Below are 22,771 nucleotides of genomic sequence, written 5' to 3'. Positions count from 1 at the left end.
AACCCTCCCCTAACCATCCACACCACGCTAAGGTTTCACCCCCACCCCTCAAAAGGCAGTGGGCGGTCCCCTCTTGCGCCGCGGTGAATCCGGCAGCTGGACAACCAAACACCTCGGCCGACCCAACTCCATCATGCCCACCCTCGCCACCGGTGCCTAGGAAAGGGTCGAGCTATACTTCAGATCAAGCAGTTACCCACTCCCGCTTGTGGTAAGCACGGTAAGTCTCCCAGGGTTTCCCGTGAACCGGTCCTTAACTGCCATGGGTGCGACCAGCAAAACCATGCACCCACAGCCCACCATTCAGTGTATTTTAATTAACTAACACCATTGCGGTGGCACCAATCCAAAGCTATTGCCAATAATCAAAGTCTATGCTTTAATGTGATTCCCTTTTTGTGTACTAATAGAACTAAGCGTGGCTAAGCATTTCCTAAACCAACATCTAGTCATTTTAATACCCAAGTTGTCAATGGCATAAGGAAATCAATATATGGCTGAGTAGTAGGACCCATCCCACATGATATTGTAAAAGAATGCAACATTTAATAGAAATGCGGGATATTGGTAAATTGGGTACAATATGATCAAACGTATTGCATGACTTGCCTTGCTCTCGCACTGATGAGACCACAGCAACGTCTTCGAGAAACCGCGGATCGACGAAACGGCCGAATTCTACGCGACAAACAAAGCACACAAGCAAAACATGCTATAAGACTACTGAAACAGGAAACAAAACCATTTTTAATGGATTCTTTGCATTTTTATGAATTTACTGAGACTTGAATGGACTTAAACGGAACTCGGATAAATTACTTATGAATTTTAGAAGATAAACTGTGTTTTTACTAATAAAGAAAAAGTCCTTAATTAATTATTGTGCAATAATACCCAGGGCTGACGTCATCCAAGGGGGGGCCGGCGCCGACAGGCGGGGCCCACGGGTCAGTGGCTCAAAGGGGAGAGGAAGGGGGCGCCGGCATGTGGGCCCCACGGACAGTGGCTCAAGGTGGCCGGTCTACCGTGGACCGGGACCACGCGGGTGGTCCACCGCCGGTCCACGGGACCGACGGTCCGGATCGGCCGGGAGGCCGATCGGACGGCACGGTGACGGCTAGGCACGGCTCGGCTCGGCTTCAAAACCGGCCGGCCGGCCATGGCAACCGGCGGTGACGCGCACGGTCGCCGGCGACGGCAATCAGCGGCGCGGGAAGCGACGGCGGACGGGGTACAGGACGGCGGCGTCGACCGAAGGCGACGGCGAGCGCGTGGAGAGAGGCGGCGCAAACGAGAGAGAGGGGAAGAGGGAGGAGGGGGGATCCTCACCAGCGAGTATGGCGGCCGGAACGGAGGATGAAGGTGGCGGCGACGACCCGGCGATGAGGAGGGGCGGACGGGCGGCGGCGGCACTTACGGAGGGAGTTGAGAAGGATTAGGAGTAGAGAGAGTGACCACGGCGGCCACCATTGTTGGCCGGAGACGAAGGAGAATGGATAGCTCACCGGCGTGCGAGGAGAACCGGGCTCCGGTGGGGTTTAGCGGAAACCGAGCAGCAGCTGAGGTGGCTCACGCGGCGGCAATGCTAATGGCGGCGGCGGCTCTAGTGGCTGCGGCGCGCGACCGGAGGTGGCGGCAAGCGGCGGCGCTAGTGGCGAGTGGCGCGGCGGCGGTAGGAGGCACGGGAGAGCGCGGCGAAAAGGGGAAAAGGGAGAGGGAGATGCGGGGAAACTTTATAGGGGCTCGAGAGGGCGGACATGGCCGGGAAACCCCTTGATTTGGCCGGTGACGTGGGGGGAGAGAGAGAGAGAGTGGGGGGGATTCAAATCGAATCCCGCCCATTTGCGGGCGCGTGCGCGGGCGGGAATGGCGGGGAGGGCGGCGACGTGGGGATGCGGAGTGGGGGCGCGGCGTGGAGCGGAGAAGGCGGCGGCGCGGACGGTTTCGGCGGCGGTTGCCGTCGTGGGGCGGGCGGCTAGAGGAAGGGGACAACCTGACAGATGGGCCACCTGTCAGCGTCCCGGAGAGAGGGGAAAAGGGAACGGGCCGGCCCAAAGGAAGGAGGCCGAGCGCGGGAGGGAGTGGGCTGACGGCCCAATAGAGAAAAAAGAAGGAAAAGAAAAGGAAAAAGAAGAAAGGATTTTTCCTGGGATTTAAAATTGCACTTTGGTGATTTTTAATTGGTTAAAATTATTTCCAAGGCTCTGAAAATTCCACTAAAAATCTTGTTAATGAATTGGAGCATGGGGAACTCAAGAAAAATTCCACCACGCTATTTCCGATTATTAATTGCATTTATTAATTAGGGATTTAGCTCTAGGTTAATTAAGATAATTTCTTCGGGCAATTTATTTAACCAATTTTTAAAGCAAGAAAAGGGGAAACTTCTGGGTGTGACACTCCCTCCCTCAACTCCTCCGCTCCAATCAATCCCGCCTCCCTTTGCCGGAGGACTGACCGCCATTATCCCCAACACTGATGGCATCCCCCATCCTCTTCTCCCTTTCCTACACCACATCAGTGGGCATGTAGAGTCCAACGAGGTTATTTAGTTGTTGGAATCGGTGAAGTTAGCAAGGAGGGAGGTAACTGTGGCAACGAGGTCGCCATTTGTCGTGGCTGAGGAGGTAGAAGAGGGAGGAGGCGAGGCCGAGGGGGATGAGATCAGGGGCACCAGTGATACAGTAGAGTTAGAGTCAATTGTTCTCAGTGTGAGGGCAATCTTGGAGTTCATGCAGATCTCGAGGTTGTCGCATCGTACTAAGTATCAGGCCTACTACCTAGATACCAACCAGTACCATAGGTCCCATGTACCAGGTGCAAGGAGGAAGCGCACGATCGCTGGGTTGGCTAGTGAGCCCCTTGCTGTCATCTCCTATCATCTTCTCCCTTCCTCTCCTCAACAATATGCTCCCTCCCTTTCCTTTTGTTGATGTGCATGGCGAGACACAAGGAGAAAAGAAGTACAACTGCTATTCGCTTGCACGTGAAAGCTCAGCTAGCTAGACAGTGGAAAGGAAGGGGGAGAAATCACTTAATAAGTCCCGTCCTTTAGTCTTTCTCTTAGACTATAGGTGGCTTGCTTTTTTAAAAATAGATTACCAACCAAATGTAAAATTATTTTCTGTACTCATATTTTTTTCTACAACGTTTTTTTATTTTCCAGACTATATTATATATTATATGTTTGATTTATCCTACTCATCGCGATGACACATATTACTACCGATGGCATATAGCTTGAGGCTGTAAAAGTAACCATGTGTTTTAAATCGATCTTGATGAAGACCACCGGATAGACATACAGGCGAAAGTGGGATCCAAATGTTCATCACCATATGCAAGGATGGCTTCGTCTATGAAAAGGATAACAAGATGTTCATACATCACCATATTCCCCTCCTATCATATCCAAACTAGATGCGCATACAACACCTCTTTAGATATTTTCCCCCCTTTTCGGGGAAGATTTGTACGTATTGCACGATATAAATTGCATGCATATATACATACTACTTCTTCTATCCCAAAATATAATAACTTTTAACCTTTATAATTTGTTCCAAAACATAACAACTTCTGTACTAATATTTCTTTCTCAACCAATCATAATCCTTCACCATTCAATATTTTCACTTATCATTACTTTTCAACCAATTACAATATTCCACAATTTAATTCTATCTATTTTCATAATAACCGGGTCTGTTTGGTAGAGTTCCAATTTCTAAATGTAGCTCCTGGAGTTGGGTTTGGAGTGGAGTTGTGGAGCTGCCTAAACTCAGCTCCACCTCTCTAGTTTATTTTGTGAGAGAGGTCCACCCAGCTCCACTCCTATTTTAGGTGGAGCTGAAACTGTTTGGTTAAGCTCCAGCACCATGAGAGGTGGAGCTGGAGCTGAAGCTATACCAAACAGGCCTACCGTGTTTAACTCTATAACTCATTATGTTTTAGGACATTATGTTTTAGACAGAGGTAGTACACGCTTATCACGTTGACGTTTTCTGATAAAATATCTTTTGCATACGTGTTGACCTAATGACCTTGCAACCTCTTGCTGCCAGTTTTGCTTTGCTTTGCTTTGCATGCGCACCACACAGAAACTGCGTCATGTGCCCCAGCTGCTTTCTACTACTCGTACGTTGAAATTTAACAGGTCAAAACATCAACAAGAACCAGGCAGCTAAAGCTCCTACTGATCGACCGACCGACCGTGACGTGTGGTCGGTCCAAACGGCAGCTAGAACAGAGGTCAATCATAAGTTAACAATATCACAAGCGGATGTATATGGCACGCACAAGTATTGCGTGTGCACTAGAAAAATTGCAGGCTACTAAAGGACGTGCTACATCACTAGTAAAATACTGTACTACCCAGAATATAGAATGTTATAGTGTTGGACATAGGTACTAAATTAAACAGGTAAAATTGATTGAGAGAGTTCTGATATGGTTGAAAAAAAGAAAGTAGATGGAAAATTTGAATGATGAAAGGTTGTGATTGGTTGAGAAGAAAATATAGGCTACTCATTTGTACCAGAAGCAGACAAAGATACTACCACCAATCTGAAAGTGGATTTTTATCCCTTAATTGAGCATCCCCTCCTATGCATGTTGCTCAAAAAATCATCAAACTTTTTTTCAAAAAAAATCAACATGAAATATATCATTCCACAAATCATGTGAATTCCAATTCAACATACATAAGTAGAAATAAAAATAATTAATTTCATTGCGGATGTGTAAATTTCACCGAGAATAGTACATATTTGCAGTAAAATTTGTTATTTTTAATTCTACTTGTATAAGTTGAATTTGAATTTGCATGTTTTAATGACATATTTCATATTCATCTATAATACTTTTTTTCAAAAAATTTAATAGCTATTTAAGTGGCATGAAAAACAAATGGATGTTCCTTTAAGGGATAAAAATAGTTTCCACACTGACCTAGCTACCTCACCATTCACTACTTACAAAAACTTTGGGTAGCTAACCTAGCTAGAATCTACTACAGATTGCTGAAGTTGAAAACTTTGGCACATGCACTACTGCTCCCAAGTCCGAAATTTTAGTTCCCAGCTGGGAGATCAGATCAGTCGTCGTCGTGCTCGGATGCTTGGGGCCCCGTACGTTGACTGCGCCACCATTGCCACCGGAGGAGAGGGCCGGCCGGCGCGTGCAGAAGATCTCTGATCATGTGTGTCACCGGCCAAAGCCGCCATTGCCATGTCAAAGCCCCTAATAATTACACCATGGAGTGCGAGGAAAGTCACTGATCGATCGATCGATGATGCCAGCTGCTAGTGGGTGTTGAGTAGCCAGTACTCATCAGCCGCGCGCGACCTGTCAATCCATCGATCGATAGATACGATACGCAGCTTTTAGCTAGATAATTAAGTCCCAAAATACTTATCGTTTTAAGTCTTTTTTTAACGTTTAAACATTCTTCTTATTCAAAAGATTACGGAGTTATTATTTATTTTGTTTGCTTTATTATTGAAAGGACTTTAAGTATAGCTTATCCTTTTTATATTTACATTATCTTTTTAAATAAGATGAATAATCAAATGTTACAAATAAAAAGTCAAAACGACATCTAATTTAGGACGGAGCCAGAAATTAACCCAGTCGCGATCGACAACGACATAGATAAGCATGCAATCAGTGATGGTGATTAATTAATACTAATTGTCTAGTAATACAGTAGTGATATATAGTTATATACTCACCTACTTAAGCGGCTGACTCCAGTAACAATGCACGCGTGCAATGTCAACCCGGCCGACAGGTAATGCGCATTACTGATTTGTTTATCTGATCTACACACGCTCATTAACGGTGACGTCGATGATCAATCAACCGATGCTAATCTATCTCACTGCAATTTTTATTGCTGAAAGCCTGAAACTGTCTATGCATGCTGTTATCTCGCCTTTGTCATCAACCTTTCTTAATTTCTTCTTTCTCGTCGCAAAAGAAGAAGAAAAATTTACATTCTTTCTCCCAGCGATCGAGATCTGCATCAAGCAGCAGAGTCCTCACGCGAGCTGACACTTGGACCAGCACCACAAGCAGCAGCAACTCGAGCAGCAGTGGTGGGTTGGTGGCGAAGGCAGGACGTACGGGGTTCACAGCTCGATCGTCTGATCTGCTGTATCTACCTACTACTCGATCTCCTGTCAGCTGGTTGTGATCGATGAGATCATCGTGGTTGATGATGGGTCTCTCCATTAAAAAAACAATGAACAAAAGGTCAATTTTGACTTGCCTTGTCCTACTAGCCAGCTGTTTAGGTTGACTAATAACGTCAGTTGATTAACTAATTAAACGACATGGTAAACTATTTTAAGTCAGCCTAACTGCCTAAGCCAGCTAGTGTAGCTAGATAGAAGTATAGGTATTTGCCCGATTGTATAATTAGGCATGCGAGCTGTTGACGGCTACCTATAGAGTCAGGCTACACCGTACAAACGTATTAGAAAATAATAAGGGATAAGTCCATTTTAGACCCTCAAAATTTTGACTTTATCTAAAATACACCTCAAACTTTAAAACCGGACATCCAACCCCCTTCGGCTTTTAATACTGTGCAAATCACACTCTAAAGCAGGTTTCTATCCGATTTTCCTCCACTAGGATGCTGCGTTGGATGCCAGCTGTACAAAGTAATGGACCCCACATGCCAGCATGTTCTTCCTCATCCTCTTCGGCTCTTTTCCTCTCCTTTTCATCTCCTCGGCAAGGAGCCGGAGCCACACGCGTAGCTCCGAGCTCCTCCAAGACGAGCCCATCGAGACGAGATGGCAAATTCATAGCATGCAGCTCCAGCGAGGGCACCGCCGCACCCGTCTTTTCTGAGCTTGGCCAACTCCACATCCCCGTCCTCGCGATGACCCAGCTGCTCGTCGTTACTTCCTCTCTGTGCTGCCGTCACCAGAACCCGTCATAGCCGCTCGGAGCTGCGCCGCTGCCTTCACCAAAGCACGCCGCCAGCACTGCCGCCTCCGTCAGCACACGCCACAGCCGCTGGAGGTAGCCTCATTTCCTTCCCTGATGAGGCAAGAGCTGGGGAGCTTGAGCCCATGAGATAGGCTCCGGTGAGCTCGAACTCCGTCTTCCAGCTGTCTCCCCAAGTGCCTCCTCATCCATGCGCCGGCGAGCTCGAGCTTCGGTTCCCCCAACTTCCTCGAGTGCCTCCTCCTCCGTGCGCCAGCAAGCCCAAGCTCCGACTCCCCGCCATCTCCCCGAGCGTCGTCGCCTTCGACAGAGCTCGCCATAGCCACTCCGAGCCGCTTCTTCCTAGGTCACCGCCTTCACCGGCGCACGCCGAACACTGTCGGCCTCCATACACCAAGAGAGGGGAGAGGAGAGATCCTCTCTGTGCTGCCGTCACCAGAGCCCGTCATAGCCGCTCGGAGCTGCGCCGCCGCCTTCACCAAAGCATGCCGCCAGCACTGCCGCCTCCGTCAGCACACGCCACAGCCGCTGGAGGTAGCCTCATTTCCTTCCCTGATGAGGCAAGAGCTGGGGAGCTCGAGCCCATGAGATAGGCGCCGGTGAGCTCGAACTCCGTCTTCCAGCTGTCTCCCCAAGTGCCTCCTCATCCATGCGCCGGCGAGCTCGAGCTTCGGTTCCCCCAACTTTCTCGAGTGCCTCCTCCTCCGTGCGCCAGCAAGCCCGAGCTCCGACTCCCCGCCGTCTCCCCGAGCGTCGTCGCCTTCGACAGAGCTCGTCATAGCCACTCCGAGCCGTTTCTTCCTAGGTCACCGCCTCCACCGGCGCACGCCGAACACCGTCGGCCTCCCTACACCAAGAGAGGGGAGAAGAGAGATCGAGAGAGGAACACCACCTTCTCCATGTATTGGGAGAGGAAAGACCGAGAAAGGAAGAGAGGAAAAGAGGAAGGACATATAGATATCCCTTCAACACAACATAGGTCATCGAAAGGATCTCGGACGACTCACCAAAGCATGAAAGCCAGTTAGAAAATGGATTCCTATTTGAAGAGTGCCTAACCGAATGGATAAGCTCACATTAACCCATCAATTTTGGATCCAATTCAGGATTTTTCTTGGGAAGAGGAAGGTTGACTGACTGATAACAATCCGGCCCAAGTGGGGTTGGCCGAGGCCCAATAACTTAAGGTTGCCCGGACCCCAACAGTTCTTTGGCACACCCACTAAGGGAAAGGCCTAATCTCCCTAAAAGACTAGTCCAATAGGGGAAGGGTGGCTCTCCCTTTTAAGATGGTTTCCTCCTCCCAAGCTAAGTAAGGTGGGATGGGAAGGGCGCAATCTCCCGAAAAGACTAGTCCAATAGGGGAATGGTGGCTCTCCCTTTTAAGGTGGCTTCCTCCTCCCAAGCTATGCAAGGTGAGATTATTTAGAGGCTCACACGGTCGCCGCCCGACTTTTGCGTCTTTGCCAGCGGGTAATAGTGGAGGATGTCCTTATCACTGACAGATGGTCCCCACATTTTTTGTATATACTTTTTGCTGATTGGATTGCTATCTCAGTTACACATAGGCCAAAACCGCCTAAAATATAAAAAGGGTGTAAATTGAACGATTTTATTATTAGGGTGTGTTGGATAGCCGGTTTTAGAGTTTGGGGGCAAATTTCAGACAATGGCAAGATTTGAGGGGGTGTACAATGGACTTATCGTAAAAAAATAATTCATGGCTAAAACTTTATATATATACATTTAACGATGTAAATGCCAATGTAAAAAAAACTTAAAATCAACTTTAAATTAGACTTTAAAATTTAAATTTTAGAAGCAGCTAATACTGTATAGAGGAAACGATGAGGTCCAAAGTACAGTCAGCTTGCAACACTATTGTATGCATGCGTGCTTAGCGTCCGAGTACCAGTCTGTCCGCTATCCCGGCACAGTAGTGTGTACTATATATATGTACGATGTATTTCCTTTTCAAATGGGTAGGACCGACCTAAGTTGCCTTGCTTTTTCGCCGGATGAGAATGCGTACACTGTAGCGGGCCGGTCTCCACGCCACGGGCACGCAAGTAGGGCCCTGTTTGGTACAGCTTTAACTCCTAAATATAACTCAGGAGTTGAGTCTAGAGTGGAGTTGTGGAGCTGACTAAACCCAGCTCCACAACTCTAGTACATTATGTGAGAGAGCTTCACCCAACTCCACTCCCAATTTTGGTGGAGCTGAAATTGTTTAGCTGAGCTCCAGCTCCAGAAGGGATGGAGCTGGAGCTGTGCCAAACAGACCCGTAGTACGCGTGCGCGAGGCCCAGCCCGCCCACTTTGATTCCATCGCGCGACGCGGAGGCAACACCCGCAAGTAACCACCGCGGCAACGAGTACGTTTTGAAACGGATGATCAGTCGCAGATAGAATGAAAAAACGTGATTAGTATATGATTAATGCTGTGTTTAGTTCCCTTTAAACATTTAACTTTTTTGTCATATCAAATTTTTGAAAACATGCATGGAGCATTAATTATGGACGAAAAAAACCAATTATACAGAGACGAATCTTTTGACCCTAATTACACCATAATTTGACAATGTGGTGCTACAGTAAACATTTACTAATGATAGATTAATTAGGCTTAATAAATTCGTCTCACAATTTACTGGCGGAATCTGTAATTTATTTTGTTATTAGTCTACGTTTATTATTTCAAATATGTGTACGTATACTTTATTTTTTTTACCATAAAACTAAAGACGGCCTAATTAGATATTACTTCGTTATTAAAGATTTAAAAACATATTTATTGATTTTTTAAATCCACTTCTATAAAGAAAACTTTTTGATGCGAAATATATATTTAATAGTTTAGAAAACGTGCTAACGAAAATAAAAGTTACTATCATAGTTCTGTGGCTCCGCGGACCCCACCAGCAGCAAATCCGCCGCCTTGGCTGGCTGGCTAGCTCTCCTCGCCGTTACGGTGGAGTCAGCGGGATCACGTGCGGGAGCGGCGAAACACCGAGAGGTCCGCGTGTTGACGAACAGGTGAGTGTTGGGAAGAGCAGGCCCGCTTGATTGATGGCATGGGGTGCAGTCCAGTAGTTCACAGTCCAGGGCCGGGTGAGTATGTACTATCTTTGCTGATTTTGTGGCCCGGACGGTGAAAACGGCAGGAAACGATCGGAATCGGTAGCATCTCTTCAGAAACAATGCTCGATTAGTCGGTAATTAACCATATTTATCATTTAAACCAGTTAGTATCGACATTAATACGATGCAGAAAGAATTATGAAAAAACAAAATTTAAAAACAGCCAAAAACGGTACGGTCGGAAACTGTACCCCTTATACGGAAACGGCGCTCGGTTGATTGGGAATTTCCGTGACAGTTTCCACCCCTGCCCGGACGTAATATGTTCATCCATTATATATTAGAAATAAGTTCAGTTTAATCTCTTAATTTGCCGTGGGGTCTGATATTCGTCCCCGAACCAAAATACTCGGTATAGCCCATCCCTCAAATTGCAATACCATGTCAACTTTAATCCCTCAATAGTATAGTGATTGGTTTTAGTCGACGTGACGAGTGAGACCCACGTAGAGCCCACATGTCAGCGGATAGCTCTTCTCCCTCCTCTCCCTGTTCCTCTTTCTTCTGTTTGTGCCCCAATTGATTAATGCCGGGAAGATCCACACCCGACTATGCAGTTGACGGCGTCATTGCTACCGGGAAGATTGGCGGGTGGCGCTTATAGATGGCCATAAGGCCCAAGGCCCGATGGCCCGGCCCAAGCACGGCACGCCCCGACCATCGGGCCGTGCTTGGGCTTCCCCACCGGCACGCTGGGCCGGCCTGGCACGGTCGGGCTGGCACGACCAGGCCCAGTACGAGAGTGTGGGGATGCATAATAGATTTAATTTCAACCATATGTAAGGCATGAGTGAGAAAAATAGACGTATTATATGGCACGGCCCAAAGAATAGGGACATAGAATAGACTTATTTTAACTATATATATATATATATATATATATATATATATATATATATATATATATATATATATATATATATATATATATCGAAGCCCAAAGAGGAGGGAGGAAAATAGACTTATTTCAAAGAAGGCACGATGGGTCACCCGTGCTTGTGGGCCGGCCTCGTGCTGACCATGCCGTGCCGGCCTGATCGCTAGTGGGCCGTGTCTAGCCATGCCTAAGTCGGGCGGGTCTTATGGCCATCTATAGTGGCACACTGGCACTCCATCCTCGGTCAAGCAGTTGACATCAAGCACTTTCAAGATCTTGTCCACATCAAGAGACGAATTTGGCGCTGAGTCCATCGGCATGGCTGTGCCGTCATCGAGCACCTCCATTTCTTGCCTGAACCGTGCCATGTCCATGATGGGACGCTCATCTTCTAGCTCCTCGCTGGTGGAGAGGGTGTAGATTAGAGATGCCGTCCTCAGGTACTTCAGGTAGATTCAGAAAGAAATAGCAGTGGTGTTTGAGCAAACTATATAAAGTTATAGTCAGCAAACTATATAAAGTTACAGTCTCCCCTCCTATTTATATATAGTAAAAAAATTTTAGGGGGTCTTCGTCGGGGCCTACATAGTCTTCACGCCAGTAGTAGGGGCTCGAGAACCCGCCGCCTCCATGCTGGATCCGTCCAAAGTCCTTCTACACCATGCACCATCTTCTCGCCGCTCTCAGCAGCATCCGGAAGTACTCCCCTTCCGATCACCACCGCCTTGGAGATCACCGGAGTAGCTCCCGCTTCGATGTTCTTCACCGCAAAGACCCCTCGGCCGCCATGCGCCGACCGGCACACCTCCACCGGCCTGACACGTGCGCGCGTACCGGCCGAGGCCCCGCAGGACCACACCGGGGTATGCCGGGTCGGTCGTGAGCGCGCGCGGCATCGTAGTCCGCGAGCGCGCCGGGGGTGTTGCCGAGGCCGGCCCGGGCATCGGCGCGGTGGGCGAGGAGTGGAGCAGAGAACGTGGCGGTCTTTGCAACGGCGGCGGCGTCGTTGGGCGCCTCGATGATGAGGGAGCACACGTACGGTGATGTAGCCCTTCCGGTTCTTCGTGTGCATGCATGGCAGCGCATGAAATTTGGTTTGGTTGATGTTCGATCGAGCTAGGGGTGTCGAGAGTGGTGGTGCGCCGCGCGCGGCAATAACAGGGGACTTGGGGTGTTTGTTAATTTGGGTGCGAACGTTCATGGGTTTGCAGGCTGCGGCGTGGTTGGAAGAGCTCCGGTTGGCTTGTCCAGTTTACCTGTCCTTCGACATGAACGTCGTTGTGGCAGTGCAGACGAGAGAGGGAGGAGGGAGAAGAGTTAGCGTCTGATATACGGGAACTATATAGGTCCTACTCGTCACTCGACCATTATACTACTGAGGGATCAAAGTTAATATGGTATTATGAGTTGGGTGATAGGATATACCTGGCATTTCAATTTAGGGACGAATTTTAGACTCGCCGATAAACTGAGAGACCTAAAGTGAACTTATTTCTAATATATTTTGTATTTTTTGGAACATTGGTACAAAAAACAAAGCGGGACAAAAACTAATTGCAGAAGCCACCGGAATTAATCCAGCAGTATACCAGTTCAAATTAGTTTCTTTTAAGATAACATTTTCAAGAAGAAACAACAAGTAATAAAATCTTATACATATTTTATTTTCTTGACGTGAAATCTTGGTGCCACTTCTCATCAGAAAATTAATCACACCTGAACACTAGTCCAGGGCCCATTGCGCACGGGCTAGAGTTGCAGAATTTGTGGACCAGCCCAAGAGTTTTTCTTCTCCTTCCTTTCGTTCTTCTTCGGAATAAGTCCACTTGCCGCCTCTCAACTTTAACGTCGCGTTTGTATGCATGTCTTCCTTAATAACCAATACCGGAAATCTCTACCCCTCAAGTGTTCAAAACCGTGTAAACAGTCTTTTTAAACACTTGAGAGGCAGAAATTTATAGTAATGAGGATTAGGGATGTCATACAGACTCGAAGTTAAAGCTGAGGGATGGCTAGTGGTCTCTTTTTTTTCCCCTTTCTCTGATTGCATCAACCAGTCATGCAGGTTATGTCACTGTACCACTATGGCCCAGCCCAAAGCGCATTATCGAGTGGCATAGACGTTATTGTCATCAGTCTCTCAGTTTTTTATTTCATTTTTTTTTTTTTTGCAAGGAAGGCTTACGGTATCCTAAATTCCTGATGAGATCTACGTGCTCTCCAGGTACTGAAAGTAGAGTGGAATATATTCGATCCTAGACCACTACATGCGCTCATGCCTCATGCCGTCATGCGGCAAAATGATGTTCATGGCAGGACCATGCGTCCGTCCATGCATGCGTGCCATTTTTGGCAGGAGTGATCCTGATGCTGTGATGCACGTTCAACGCAAGCAATGATCGAGCGTATCCGCTCTCTAATCTCCTTGTTAACACATCACATAGGGCCACCGTCCAACTAGAAACAAAGAACGAAAGAAACCATATGCTTGCGATGTCTCTGCATATGTACTCTCTCAGTCCCACAAGGGCATCCCTAATATAAGCCACAACAGTAGTGTTCTCATTGACTGAAGCCACTCCATAGAACACTTACCTTCCATTGGAGATATTCTTAGTTAGGCCCTTCAAAATCTGAGGGTGCAATACGAAGATACTGCAACCCACAACATACGTCCCAACCCACAAAGCCACAGGTGTTGTGTTACCTATCCTACCCCTATGACGAGATGATTGGTCTTCTTCGCACTCCTCCTTTGTCGCTCCCTTGCCTCTCTCCATTTGCCCGCATCTCTCTCCCTCTCTTTCCCCAGTGCGCCGTCGTTGACTCCGCCCCACCGCGCTGCCTTCGGCTCCGTCAACCCTCTCCCTCCGCCTGTCGCCGCTGTGGCCGTCGGCGCGCTAGTCGCCCTCCCTCCGTCTTTCAAAGCGTTGGCCGACGGCGGAGACGGAGGAGAGGGCCAGCGGTGGTAGAAGGGGAGCAGGTTGTGGCGGAGCTCGTCCTCGCAGAGAGACGGAGGCGGCAATGAGGAGAAGGGGAGGAAGTGGAGCAGGTTGTGGCTGAGCTCGTCGTCACAGAGGGACGGCGGCGGCAGGAACACGTTGGTGTTGGAGGTATACTCCGAGACATCGTCCTCCACCGACGCACACAGCTCCGTCATCGCGGCCATCATCCCGCATCCAGATCCAGTAGGCCTCTTCCCCAACTCGTTGGCGCGCGTGGCACGTCCTTCTCCCTTCGCCGTTCCTAGGTCGTCGCCATCGTAGATCCGTCGACTCCTCCACCACCTTGCCGCCTCCATCTCCTCCCTACCACCGTGGGCCTCCTACCTCCTCCCAGCGAAGAGGCCGAGGGCGGAAGGGTAAATTTCTGGTGTGGGAACCATGTCCAGGAGCCACGACGTAGCCCAACGCGGAGTCTAGCTCCATGGCTCGACGAAAAGGGGCCGAGGAGTGGAGGGAGACACGTCCCTAGCAGAGGAGTCGTGCCCCTCTGCTAGGAGACGGCTCCAGCCGGAAAAGCAACGTCCCATCATAATATGAGCAGGAACACTTTCCAGGTGCACCCTTGTATCTCTCGGATTTTGATTCTTTTTGGAACCGAGGGAAGAACCGAGGGAGTAAAGACTAGTACACCATTGCACGCACATCCATGGGATGACTGTCAGTATCTGGTGCGCATGCCCGACCATTCCTCCCTGCCGTCAGAATGGGCAGGCAGAAAGGCCCTTTTCTCCCTGTCCCGATCGAACCAGCGTTGGCCGTTGGATAGGAGTAATCTCTGTAGAGGAATCTAACTTACTGGATGTAATCATGATCGTGTGCGGCTCACTTTTAGGACGACAGACACGGGGCAAAAGTGCAGTTTCGGGTAAATTTTGATGTGATGTTCAGTTTGAACGAAGAGTAGATTGCGATCCCGATATTCTCTCATCTTTATGTCGCGGTTAGCTCCAAAAACCTGGATCTTTTTCCAGGTCATTCTGAGATCGTACGGACAGTCGGTCGACAGAACGTTCTGTCGATCGCTTGCATTGTTTTGTCACAGCAATGGAACCTGAATTAGTAGGTAAACCAAAAAAAATGTTTGAAGTTAAAGCAGGACAGTGGAAATTAGACTTCACGTGAGATGGGAGTAATGTCGGACCGCCCATTTTGTTGAGAACTCCTCTCACTTATCAATCACCTTCGACAGCATCATGAATTTGGCTCTTTATTTATAGTTGACCTACTTAAGTATATGTACTTGACCACTTTTGAGGAAGTGAGCCAGTTTTATACAGCCTCTGTTGATGAACTTGAGTCCTAAAGAAAAGAGGAAATCGATGGATATCTAGTGTCTCAGCCATTAGCTTCCACAGTTTACATAGTCACGGGCATTTTGGCACTGTGTCAAGTGTCAACCAGACTTTGTCCCCTCTTTTCCTTGCCAAAACACATTTTAAACAAGCTGACAAAAGTAACGACACGCCATGGAGTTAGTTGTTTGGCATGCCAACAACAAATTAATCCATTCCCAAATCCCAAATCAACGGCCGCTCCCAACATTTTTCAACACCGCTAACGACCACCATGTCCTCAGATATACTCCAAGGACGGTCTTGAGAGGGTACATGCCAAAAACATCCGGACAACACCCCGTTTACAGCCAGCCATTGCATCCACACCACCAGCTGCCCTATCCTCTGGCTTATGCACGGAATAAGTGAAACGGTATATTTGCAAACGAAAAATAATTTATAAATAACATATATATATATATTTCTTAACGATTTAAAAGCAAATACTGAAAAATAAATTTCGATGAATAAGCCTTAAAATAAACTTCAAATTTATGGTTCAAATTTCATATTTAGGATGATATAGTATAAGCATAAACGAAAAGATGATCGCAGAATTTAGCAACTAGTGCACAAATTGCACGCAGCAAGGCCAGTATACACACACCTGTCGTTAGTAGAGAGAGTACTCTACCACCAGATGCATCAATTCAACGAACCGTGCCATCCATCGGTAGCTAGCTGCTGGCTGCAGCTGCTGCCTGAAGGCTGGTACACAGTAGCACATGCTGCCGGCGGTGTCCCCTACTACCCCTTGGCCGCTACAGAGATCTCTCGCCGTCTCCCGCGTCCGTCCCGTCCGACCGATCGATCGATGGGCGCGGCTCGATCGATCGGCAGCAGGGCTCCACGCACGCACGCACGCACCCACCAACCGCGCGCGCGCGCGCACGGCCGATCGGCTGGGAAAAGCCGGCGTCTGCATGATTGCGCTTGCGTCGCGCGACCAGGATGTCCCATCCCCCGGAAGCCCCAGATCTCACTCACCTAGCTCCACCACGATCTGCCGGGGGTGAGATGATGAAAAAAGGACGTACGGGTTACATGCTTCCATCCGGTGAACTCGCTGCTGCATGCAGCGACTGGGAATACACTAGTACACATGTAATGGCAACAATGCTACAGCAGCAGTAGTAGTAGTACGGTGTCAGTTAATCGATCGAATTATTGGCGTAGACATAACCTGTAAGTGCCCTTTTGATTTGTAGGGAAAATAATAAGTTCCTATGAAAACCTTCCATTCCTATATTTTAAAATTCCTATGGAATGAGTAATTCTATTGAGATTTTAAAGAAAAGTTAGTAAAAAGTCTAACCCCTTGGAAAACAATTTATAACTCTAACTCTCTCATCCGATTCCCGTGATGTTCATGTGATTCAATCAAACAATTATTCGTGTTTTTTTTATATTTTGCAATCATCTATTTTATACTTGTATTCGTATTAAAAACTTGTATTTTTTCTATTCCCCTGTTCTTCCATTCCTGCGATTTAAAGGGACTACCATAGTCAAGAGTATAAATAGTGTGTGTATTTATTAATTGGGTGGTGGTTTGAACTTTGGATTAAGTTTTCTCAAGTCACGGAGGATCTCACATAACATACATATTGTGGGAGGATTATAAACCTAAGCTTCTGGCGGCTACATGTGCTCTGATAATTCATAGCTCTTCTAAAAACAACCCGATTCTAGATTCTAAGATTCGGTAGCAGTAGAATTTAGAAAATAAACTACTAATCAAGAAGTCAAAGAGCATTAACTTCTCTAATTTACACCAGTTACTTCAAATTCTCGGCAGTTGCTTATCAGAATATCTCTCTCTCAAACTAAGCCTATATATGGCAACCGGTAAGGGTTAATTCATGGTTGCGCTGCATGTTTAGTGAGGGAAAAACATATGAAATGAGTCTATGAGTATTGATTGGTATGCTTGGAGGAGACCATGTGAGGACAGTTTGGGACAGGAAATCCTTCCTCCTAAGCACCGCGGGGACAATACATTATTTGTTAGTTGTGGCAGCTTGCATGCCAGCATCTTCTTCAGCGAACACATTAACACTAGTCTTACCTCACACTAATCAGGCCTGACGTTATCCGGGCACCTACCTCTTCAATCATCCAGAAAAATAAATCCCCCACATGATGATGATCACTAAATTATGCGACACTGATTTGTGGCGTGTGTGTGTGAGCATAACTGCATATACACCGATGGATCACCGTCTTAATTGGACAGGTATAATCAAGCCCATCGGCTCAACTGTTTGCTAATAGTGTTGGAATTAATGAATGGGTCTTAGCCCACTCGAAGATTAATTCTTTGGAAAATTACAAAAGCCCACCTCATGGGATAGCATGCATGTGGAGTTTAGTACCACCTTACTTATTCTAGGAGAGGGGGACCTCCTTAAAAGGGAGGATGCCCTCCTAGCCACTTGAAGCATGTGTGGTGGAGAGAAGAGGGGGAACACACGCACGCGCTCGTCTCGCCTTGCAGGGCAGGGCGCGTCGAATGGTCCGTCAAAATTGGAAATGTTTTTGTTTTGCTGCAAATTCGGATTCGTTTTTGTTTTGGAAACGTTCCGAAAAATCCGGTGCGTGCAAACGGCGTGGAGTCCGGATAAGTTACGGTGCGTGCAAACGGCGTGGAGTCCGGATAAGTTACGCGTGACTTATCCGGTTCGGTTACGCGCAGTGGAGATCGTGCGGGCGCCCTGATCAAGCGACCCTTCTCTATATAAACCGAGCCGCCGCCTTCACGCAACACACGCGAAATCAATCTAGGGTTTGCCTCCTACTCTGTGCTGCGCCGTCGCTCGTAGGTTACTCCATCCCGCTCGCCGGTGTTCACCTGCGATCGGGAGAGCAGGTCTCCGGAACATCTGCCTTCGACGTCCTGCACCGGGAGAAGGCGGCAATAAGGTTTTTGGGAAGCGCTTTGCGCGACTGCTCCCTGTTCGTCCGCGACGGCTCGTCTTCCTCTTCGCTCGTGTGCTGCGTGCCTTCGTAGACGCCTGCGAAAAGTTTCGACCGAGCAGCCAGTCTTTCCGCCACCTCGGTACGTGTTCAATATGTTGCGCATATTTGATCTGTTCATGTTATACTGTATAGTTTACATGTGTAGATCTAATGATGCGTTCATGCTAGTTTTCATCTGTAATGTCATGATTTATTTATGGAATAGATTAAATCATTATATGCCTATAACCTCAACAAATAGTATGTTGACAACGATTTGTATCCGCTACCCTACACCAGTATCTTTCACCAGTGTATGGTACTCCACTAGATAGCAGAGTGACGAAATGTTCCTGAAATGCTATGCTTGTTCTCGAGCTGCATGTACAGTACTCTCTCTGTCAATTGATCTCCCTAACATGCCAAAGAAAATTAATCTTCCTGCAGTACACCCATGTGACAGTAAATCACAGCGATTTAAAGCCTTCTAATCTCGACAGACGCACAAGTGTTCCAGTTCTACTTGTTAGTACGGTTTCAATATTGAAGCTAGGTAGCTGTTTCAGAACATGTAAAGAAGCTAGCTGAAGCATGTGGAGCCGTGGACCATCTGACGCCGGCAAAGGATGAAATGACGATGAAAGAACCAACATAGACATATAAAATTCTACATCCTTTAAATTTTCTACTCTAATTAAATCTTCTCTCTCTACCCTAATACACTCTCCAATGAAAATCATGTGCATGCACACCTAAAGAACAAACACAACTGACAACACTGAGTCCACTGACCAATAGGTGTAGTATGACTAATGCTATTAGAGCTACTCCATATACAAAAGGGAGAACAAAACCAAAGCAATTAACAAAAAAACGAAAGCGATTAGGGGAAGGGAACAACATTGATCTCAGGCTCGAGCCCCTCTCTGTCGACGGCGACGACGACTGCATCATCCAAGCACGTGGGCTCCATTAGCAGGCACGAGAAAAGGAGAGAGCAGCTGCTGCATAAACAAGATTTGGCCCATCTCTTCTCATCACAGCTTCCACTGGCGCCCAGAAAGATTCCCGGTCTCCAATGCATGCAATGGCAACGGATGCACCTAGCAAAAGCTTCTTCCAAAGTCTCCTCCCCATCACTCCCTCTGCTGCAAAGAACAGATTAATTAAGAAACTATATTTTTAAAAATTTTAATCCAGCCGCTCCATCATCAAAAGCAGTAATACAGTACAGTACAGTTGAGAAACAGAAAAGATTTTATTGCTGCAAAGAACAGATTAACTAGTAAGAGAATGTATTTTTTAAAAATTTTGATCCAGCTGCTCCATCATCAAAAGCAGTGGAGTAATACAGTACAGTACAGTTGAGAAACAGAAAAGATTTTATTACTACGAGTACTATTAATCTATTCAAGATTCGAGATTTCGAGTGTTCATATACAGAGGAAAGAATTTGCAGCAGCAGTAGAAAGGTGAGCGTTTATGATGATGAGTAGGGAGTAGGGACAATGGCTTTGCTTGGCCCAAACCGTTGGGGCTCGCGCGCTTGCGCTTACTTTGCCACAAAGCAACAAAGGCCAGGTTAATGGCCATGGCCGGATCGAGGTCGAGGCAGGCAAAGCTAGCGCGACGCCGACCAAAGCAGAGGAGAAAAAAAGAACACCACGACGACGACGACGAAGAAGAAGAATAGCCTTCTTGACTTTCTTCTTGCCCTGCTTCCGAGGTCGGAAAATGGCTAACGTTGATGTTCTCTCAGCTGCGTTTTTGGACTAAAGAAACGGTGTTTGGGTTTGGTAGGTCACAGTCAGCATGGCACTGTGTGTTTTTACGACGAGAAATGGAGACTTTTCAATTATTTGACTTGATGTTTAAGCGTCGATAAATAATTAAATAGTATATCTCCACTGGTTTAGTGATGGACAAAATGCTACTAAAAACTTTGATGTGATAGCATAGCAGAGTAATCAGCTGTACTCACTGATTGATCGATGCAGTGGACTGTAGTGCAGCTCAGGTTAGTGATTGTTTTTACCTGTGTTTTGTTTGCGGTGGTGGGCTTCAGAAGGGTAGGCTCTTGGAGGTGGAGGAGGCGGTGAGGGCCTTGAGGTTCTCCGACGACGGCGGCGCGAGGTCCTGCGGGAGGCGGGCGCGGCGCACGATGCGGCGCATGTTGCTCTGGAGGCTCTGCTGCACCAGCTGCCGCACGGCGCGCTTCTCGTTGCTCATGCCGGCCTCGTCGGCCTCTTCTTGGCGCGCGCCGCCGCCGCCGCCGCGCTCCTGCGGGGCCGACATTGTCGCGACGATGCCGGCGGCGTCGGCAACCTGCTTGCCCTTGTCGGCCCGGAGGATCTCGAGGATCCTCGACGCGCGCTTCTGCGCCAGCGCGGTGCCGACGAGGGTGAGCTCGAGGAGCGCCGAGGTGGCGCCGGCCTCCGCCATGGCGGCGCGGTCGGCGTAGCTCCGGTGGGCGAGGACCATGAGGATGTACGCCGCCTTCTCCTGGCACCCGGGCTCGTCGGACCAGTTGAGCACGTCGACGAAGGCCGGGACCGCGTCGGGGGCGCGGCTCACCGCGCGGCGGCCCTCGGGGCAGGCGGCCACGAGGTTGCAGAGCGCGGCGAGCGCGCGGTCCGCCGCCGCGGGCGCGTCGCCCACGGCGGCGACGAGCGACGGCGCCAGCCCCGCGGACAGCAGGTGCGGCGCGTTCGCCGGCGCGATGGAGAGGTTCAGGAGCGCGCGCAGGGCGTCGTGCCGCGCCTGCTCCGTCGTCGGCGCCGCCTCGAACGCGCGGACGAGGAAGGGGGCGGCGCCCGACGCGCCGATGATGGGCTTGTTCGCGTCGAGCGCGCTGAGGCAGAGGAAGTTGGCGACGAGCGCCTCCGTCAAGTCGCCGGACGCGCCCTCCGCGATGCGGAGCATCTTGTGCACGGCGCCGGCCTGCACGATCGCCGCCTTGTTCCTACGAATCGAAGCAACTCCCAGAAATCAGGAACCGAAACCAGTAAACCACCAGATCTGATCAAGAAGCAGAGGAGTTCATCAAACTCGGCAAGAGAAGACGACTCACGTGTCGTTGCCGATCCCCAAATTGAGCAACGCGTACAGCGCGGCGGCGACCATCTCCTCGCCGCCGCCGCCGCCGTCGCTCTCGTCGAGCATCGCGACGAGCGGCGGGATGGCGCCGAGCATCGCGAGCATCTCCCTCGCGCCGGCGTCGTCCTTCGCCTTCCTCCGCACAACCGTGGCGGCCTCGACGCGGCACATGTCGCCGCCGCCGCCGACGCCGGCATTGTCCCCGTCGCAGGCCTGAAGCGCTCCGACCACAACCTTCAGCTTCTCCAGCGCCTCCACCTTCTTGACGGCCGCGTCGGCATCATCCGCCTCGTCGCCGCACTCCGACGGCTCCGCCCGGAGCAGCTCCGCCAGCCGGTCGGACCTCGGCCTCGGCCTCGGCTGCGGCGACCGGTACCCGTTCTTGCTCCGGCAAGAACCCCCTCCAGCGCCGCCGCCGCCGCCGCCGCCGCACGTCAGGACCTCAAGAAGCTTCCTCCGCAGCGCGGCGGCCGAGAAGATCGGCCACAGCCGGAACCCGCCGCCGACGTCGGCGTGCGCGCACCTCGCCACCATCGTGCACCTTCCGAAGCAAGTCACATTGGCCGGTTGGCGAGGCGAGCAGCGAGCTCTGCTCTACTCAGCTCCAATGGCGTAGAGGGGAAGCCGTGGCGCGGCGAGGAGGGGGTTTATACGTGTGAAGGCAACAGGTGGCCTATGACCATGAACGGTGGGCCCATGTGGTCAGTGTAACAAATTATTAGTTTTTTAAGAGGGAAAAAATCAAAGGGTATTTAAAGCTAGATTTGTGGGCTTGTGGCCAAAGACTCAGAGGAACTGTGGGCCCATGTGGTCAGTGTAACAGATTATATTTTTTTAGAGGAAAAAAATTCAAAAGGTAGAATTGAGCTGGGGGACATGTTGATCCACATCACTGATGAATCTGTCAACCAGCTAGTTTATGGTTATTGGTCACACTGACAGATTTACAGTTGGATTTAGCAGTGGAGGACCATTGGGGAAGGTGATTAAAAATGTGAACAATGCATATATATGCTTAGCTGAACCAGGTCAGCAGATGACGATTTCTGGTAGTTAATTAGTAGTATACAGTTTATCTTTATGCTAAGACTCACTCTGCAAATGCAGCAACTTGATTAGTTGTCACTGTTGGTCACATGCAGATGCACGGTAAGTTGGACTTAATACTTGTCACTGTTACCGCTCGCATCTGTGATATTTTTGTCACGCGGTCTCCACTACAATTTAGTTGTGGATAAACATTTTTCTGGGGAACTCGACCTGATTTTGAGGCTTAACCATTGTGCTTTGGTAGGAATTTTTGCAAGATTGGCATATTTATCGTTGCCTCTCTTTTTTTTCCCCTGTGTCCTAGGTAAAGTGTTTTAGTCTGTGCTCGGTATAGCTGGGCAGTGGCTTAT

The 22,771-nt window shown here is 48.9% G+C and overlaps 1 protein-coding gene across 2 annotated transcripts; it reads right to left on the bottom strand.

Annotated features, from left to right (window-relative positions):
• Positions 1–18,608: 18,608 nt before the first annotated feature.
• LOC127783515 (protein spotted leaf 11) lies at positions 18,609–22,228 on the bottom strand. Of its 2 annotated transcripts, none has more exons than XM_052310699.1 (3): positions 21,346–22,228; positions 20,311–21,237; positions 18,609–19,423 (listed from the first exon to the last, which is right to left on the bottom strand). In XM_052310699.1, the coding sequence occupies exons 1-2, from the start codon at positions 21,903–21,905 to the stop codon at positions 20,337–20,339; spliced, it is 1,461 nt and encodes a 486-aa protein (XP_052166659.1). In that variant the 5' UTR covers positions 21,906–22,228; the 3' UTR covers positions 18,609–19,423; positions 20,311–20,336. The 2 variants fall into 2 exon arrangements, with proteins under 2 accessions (XP_052166659.1, XP_052166661.1); XM_052310701.1 differs by having other exon boundaries at positions 18,610–19,420.
• Between the last annotated feature and the right edge of the window lie 543 nt (positions 22,229–22,771).

This window comes from Oryza glaberrima, chromosome 9, assembly GCF_000147395.1.
Source record: "Oryza glaberrima chromosome 9, OglaRS2, whole genome shotgun sequence".
Lineage (NCBI taxonomy): Eukaryota > Viridiplantae > Streptophyta > Magnoliopsida > Poales > Poaceae > Oryza > Oryza glaberrima.
This window is presented reverse-complemented; position numbering and strand designations above follow the sequence as displayed.

Coding starts and splice junctions, on each gene's coding strand:
- LOC127783515 (XM_052310699.1), bottom strand. CDS start 21,905: ATGGTGGCGAGGTGCGCGCACGCCGACGTCGGCGGCGGGTTCCGGCTG. Junction 21,238..21,345: donor TTGGGGATCGGCAACGACAC/GTGAGTCGTCTT, acceptor TTCGATTCGTAG/GAACAAGGCGGCGATCGTGC.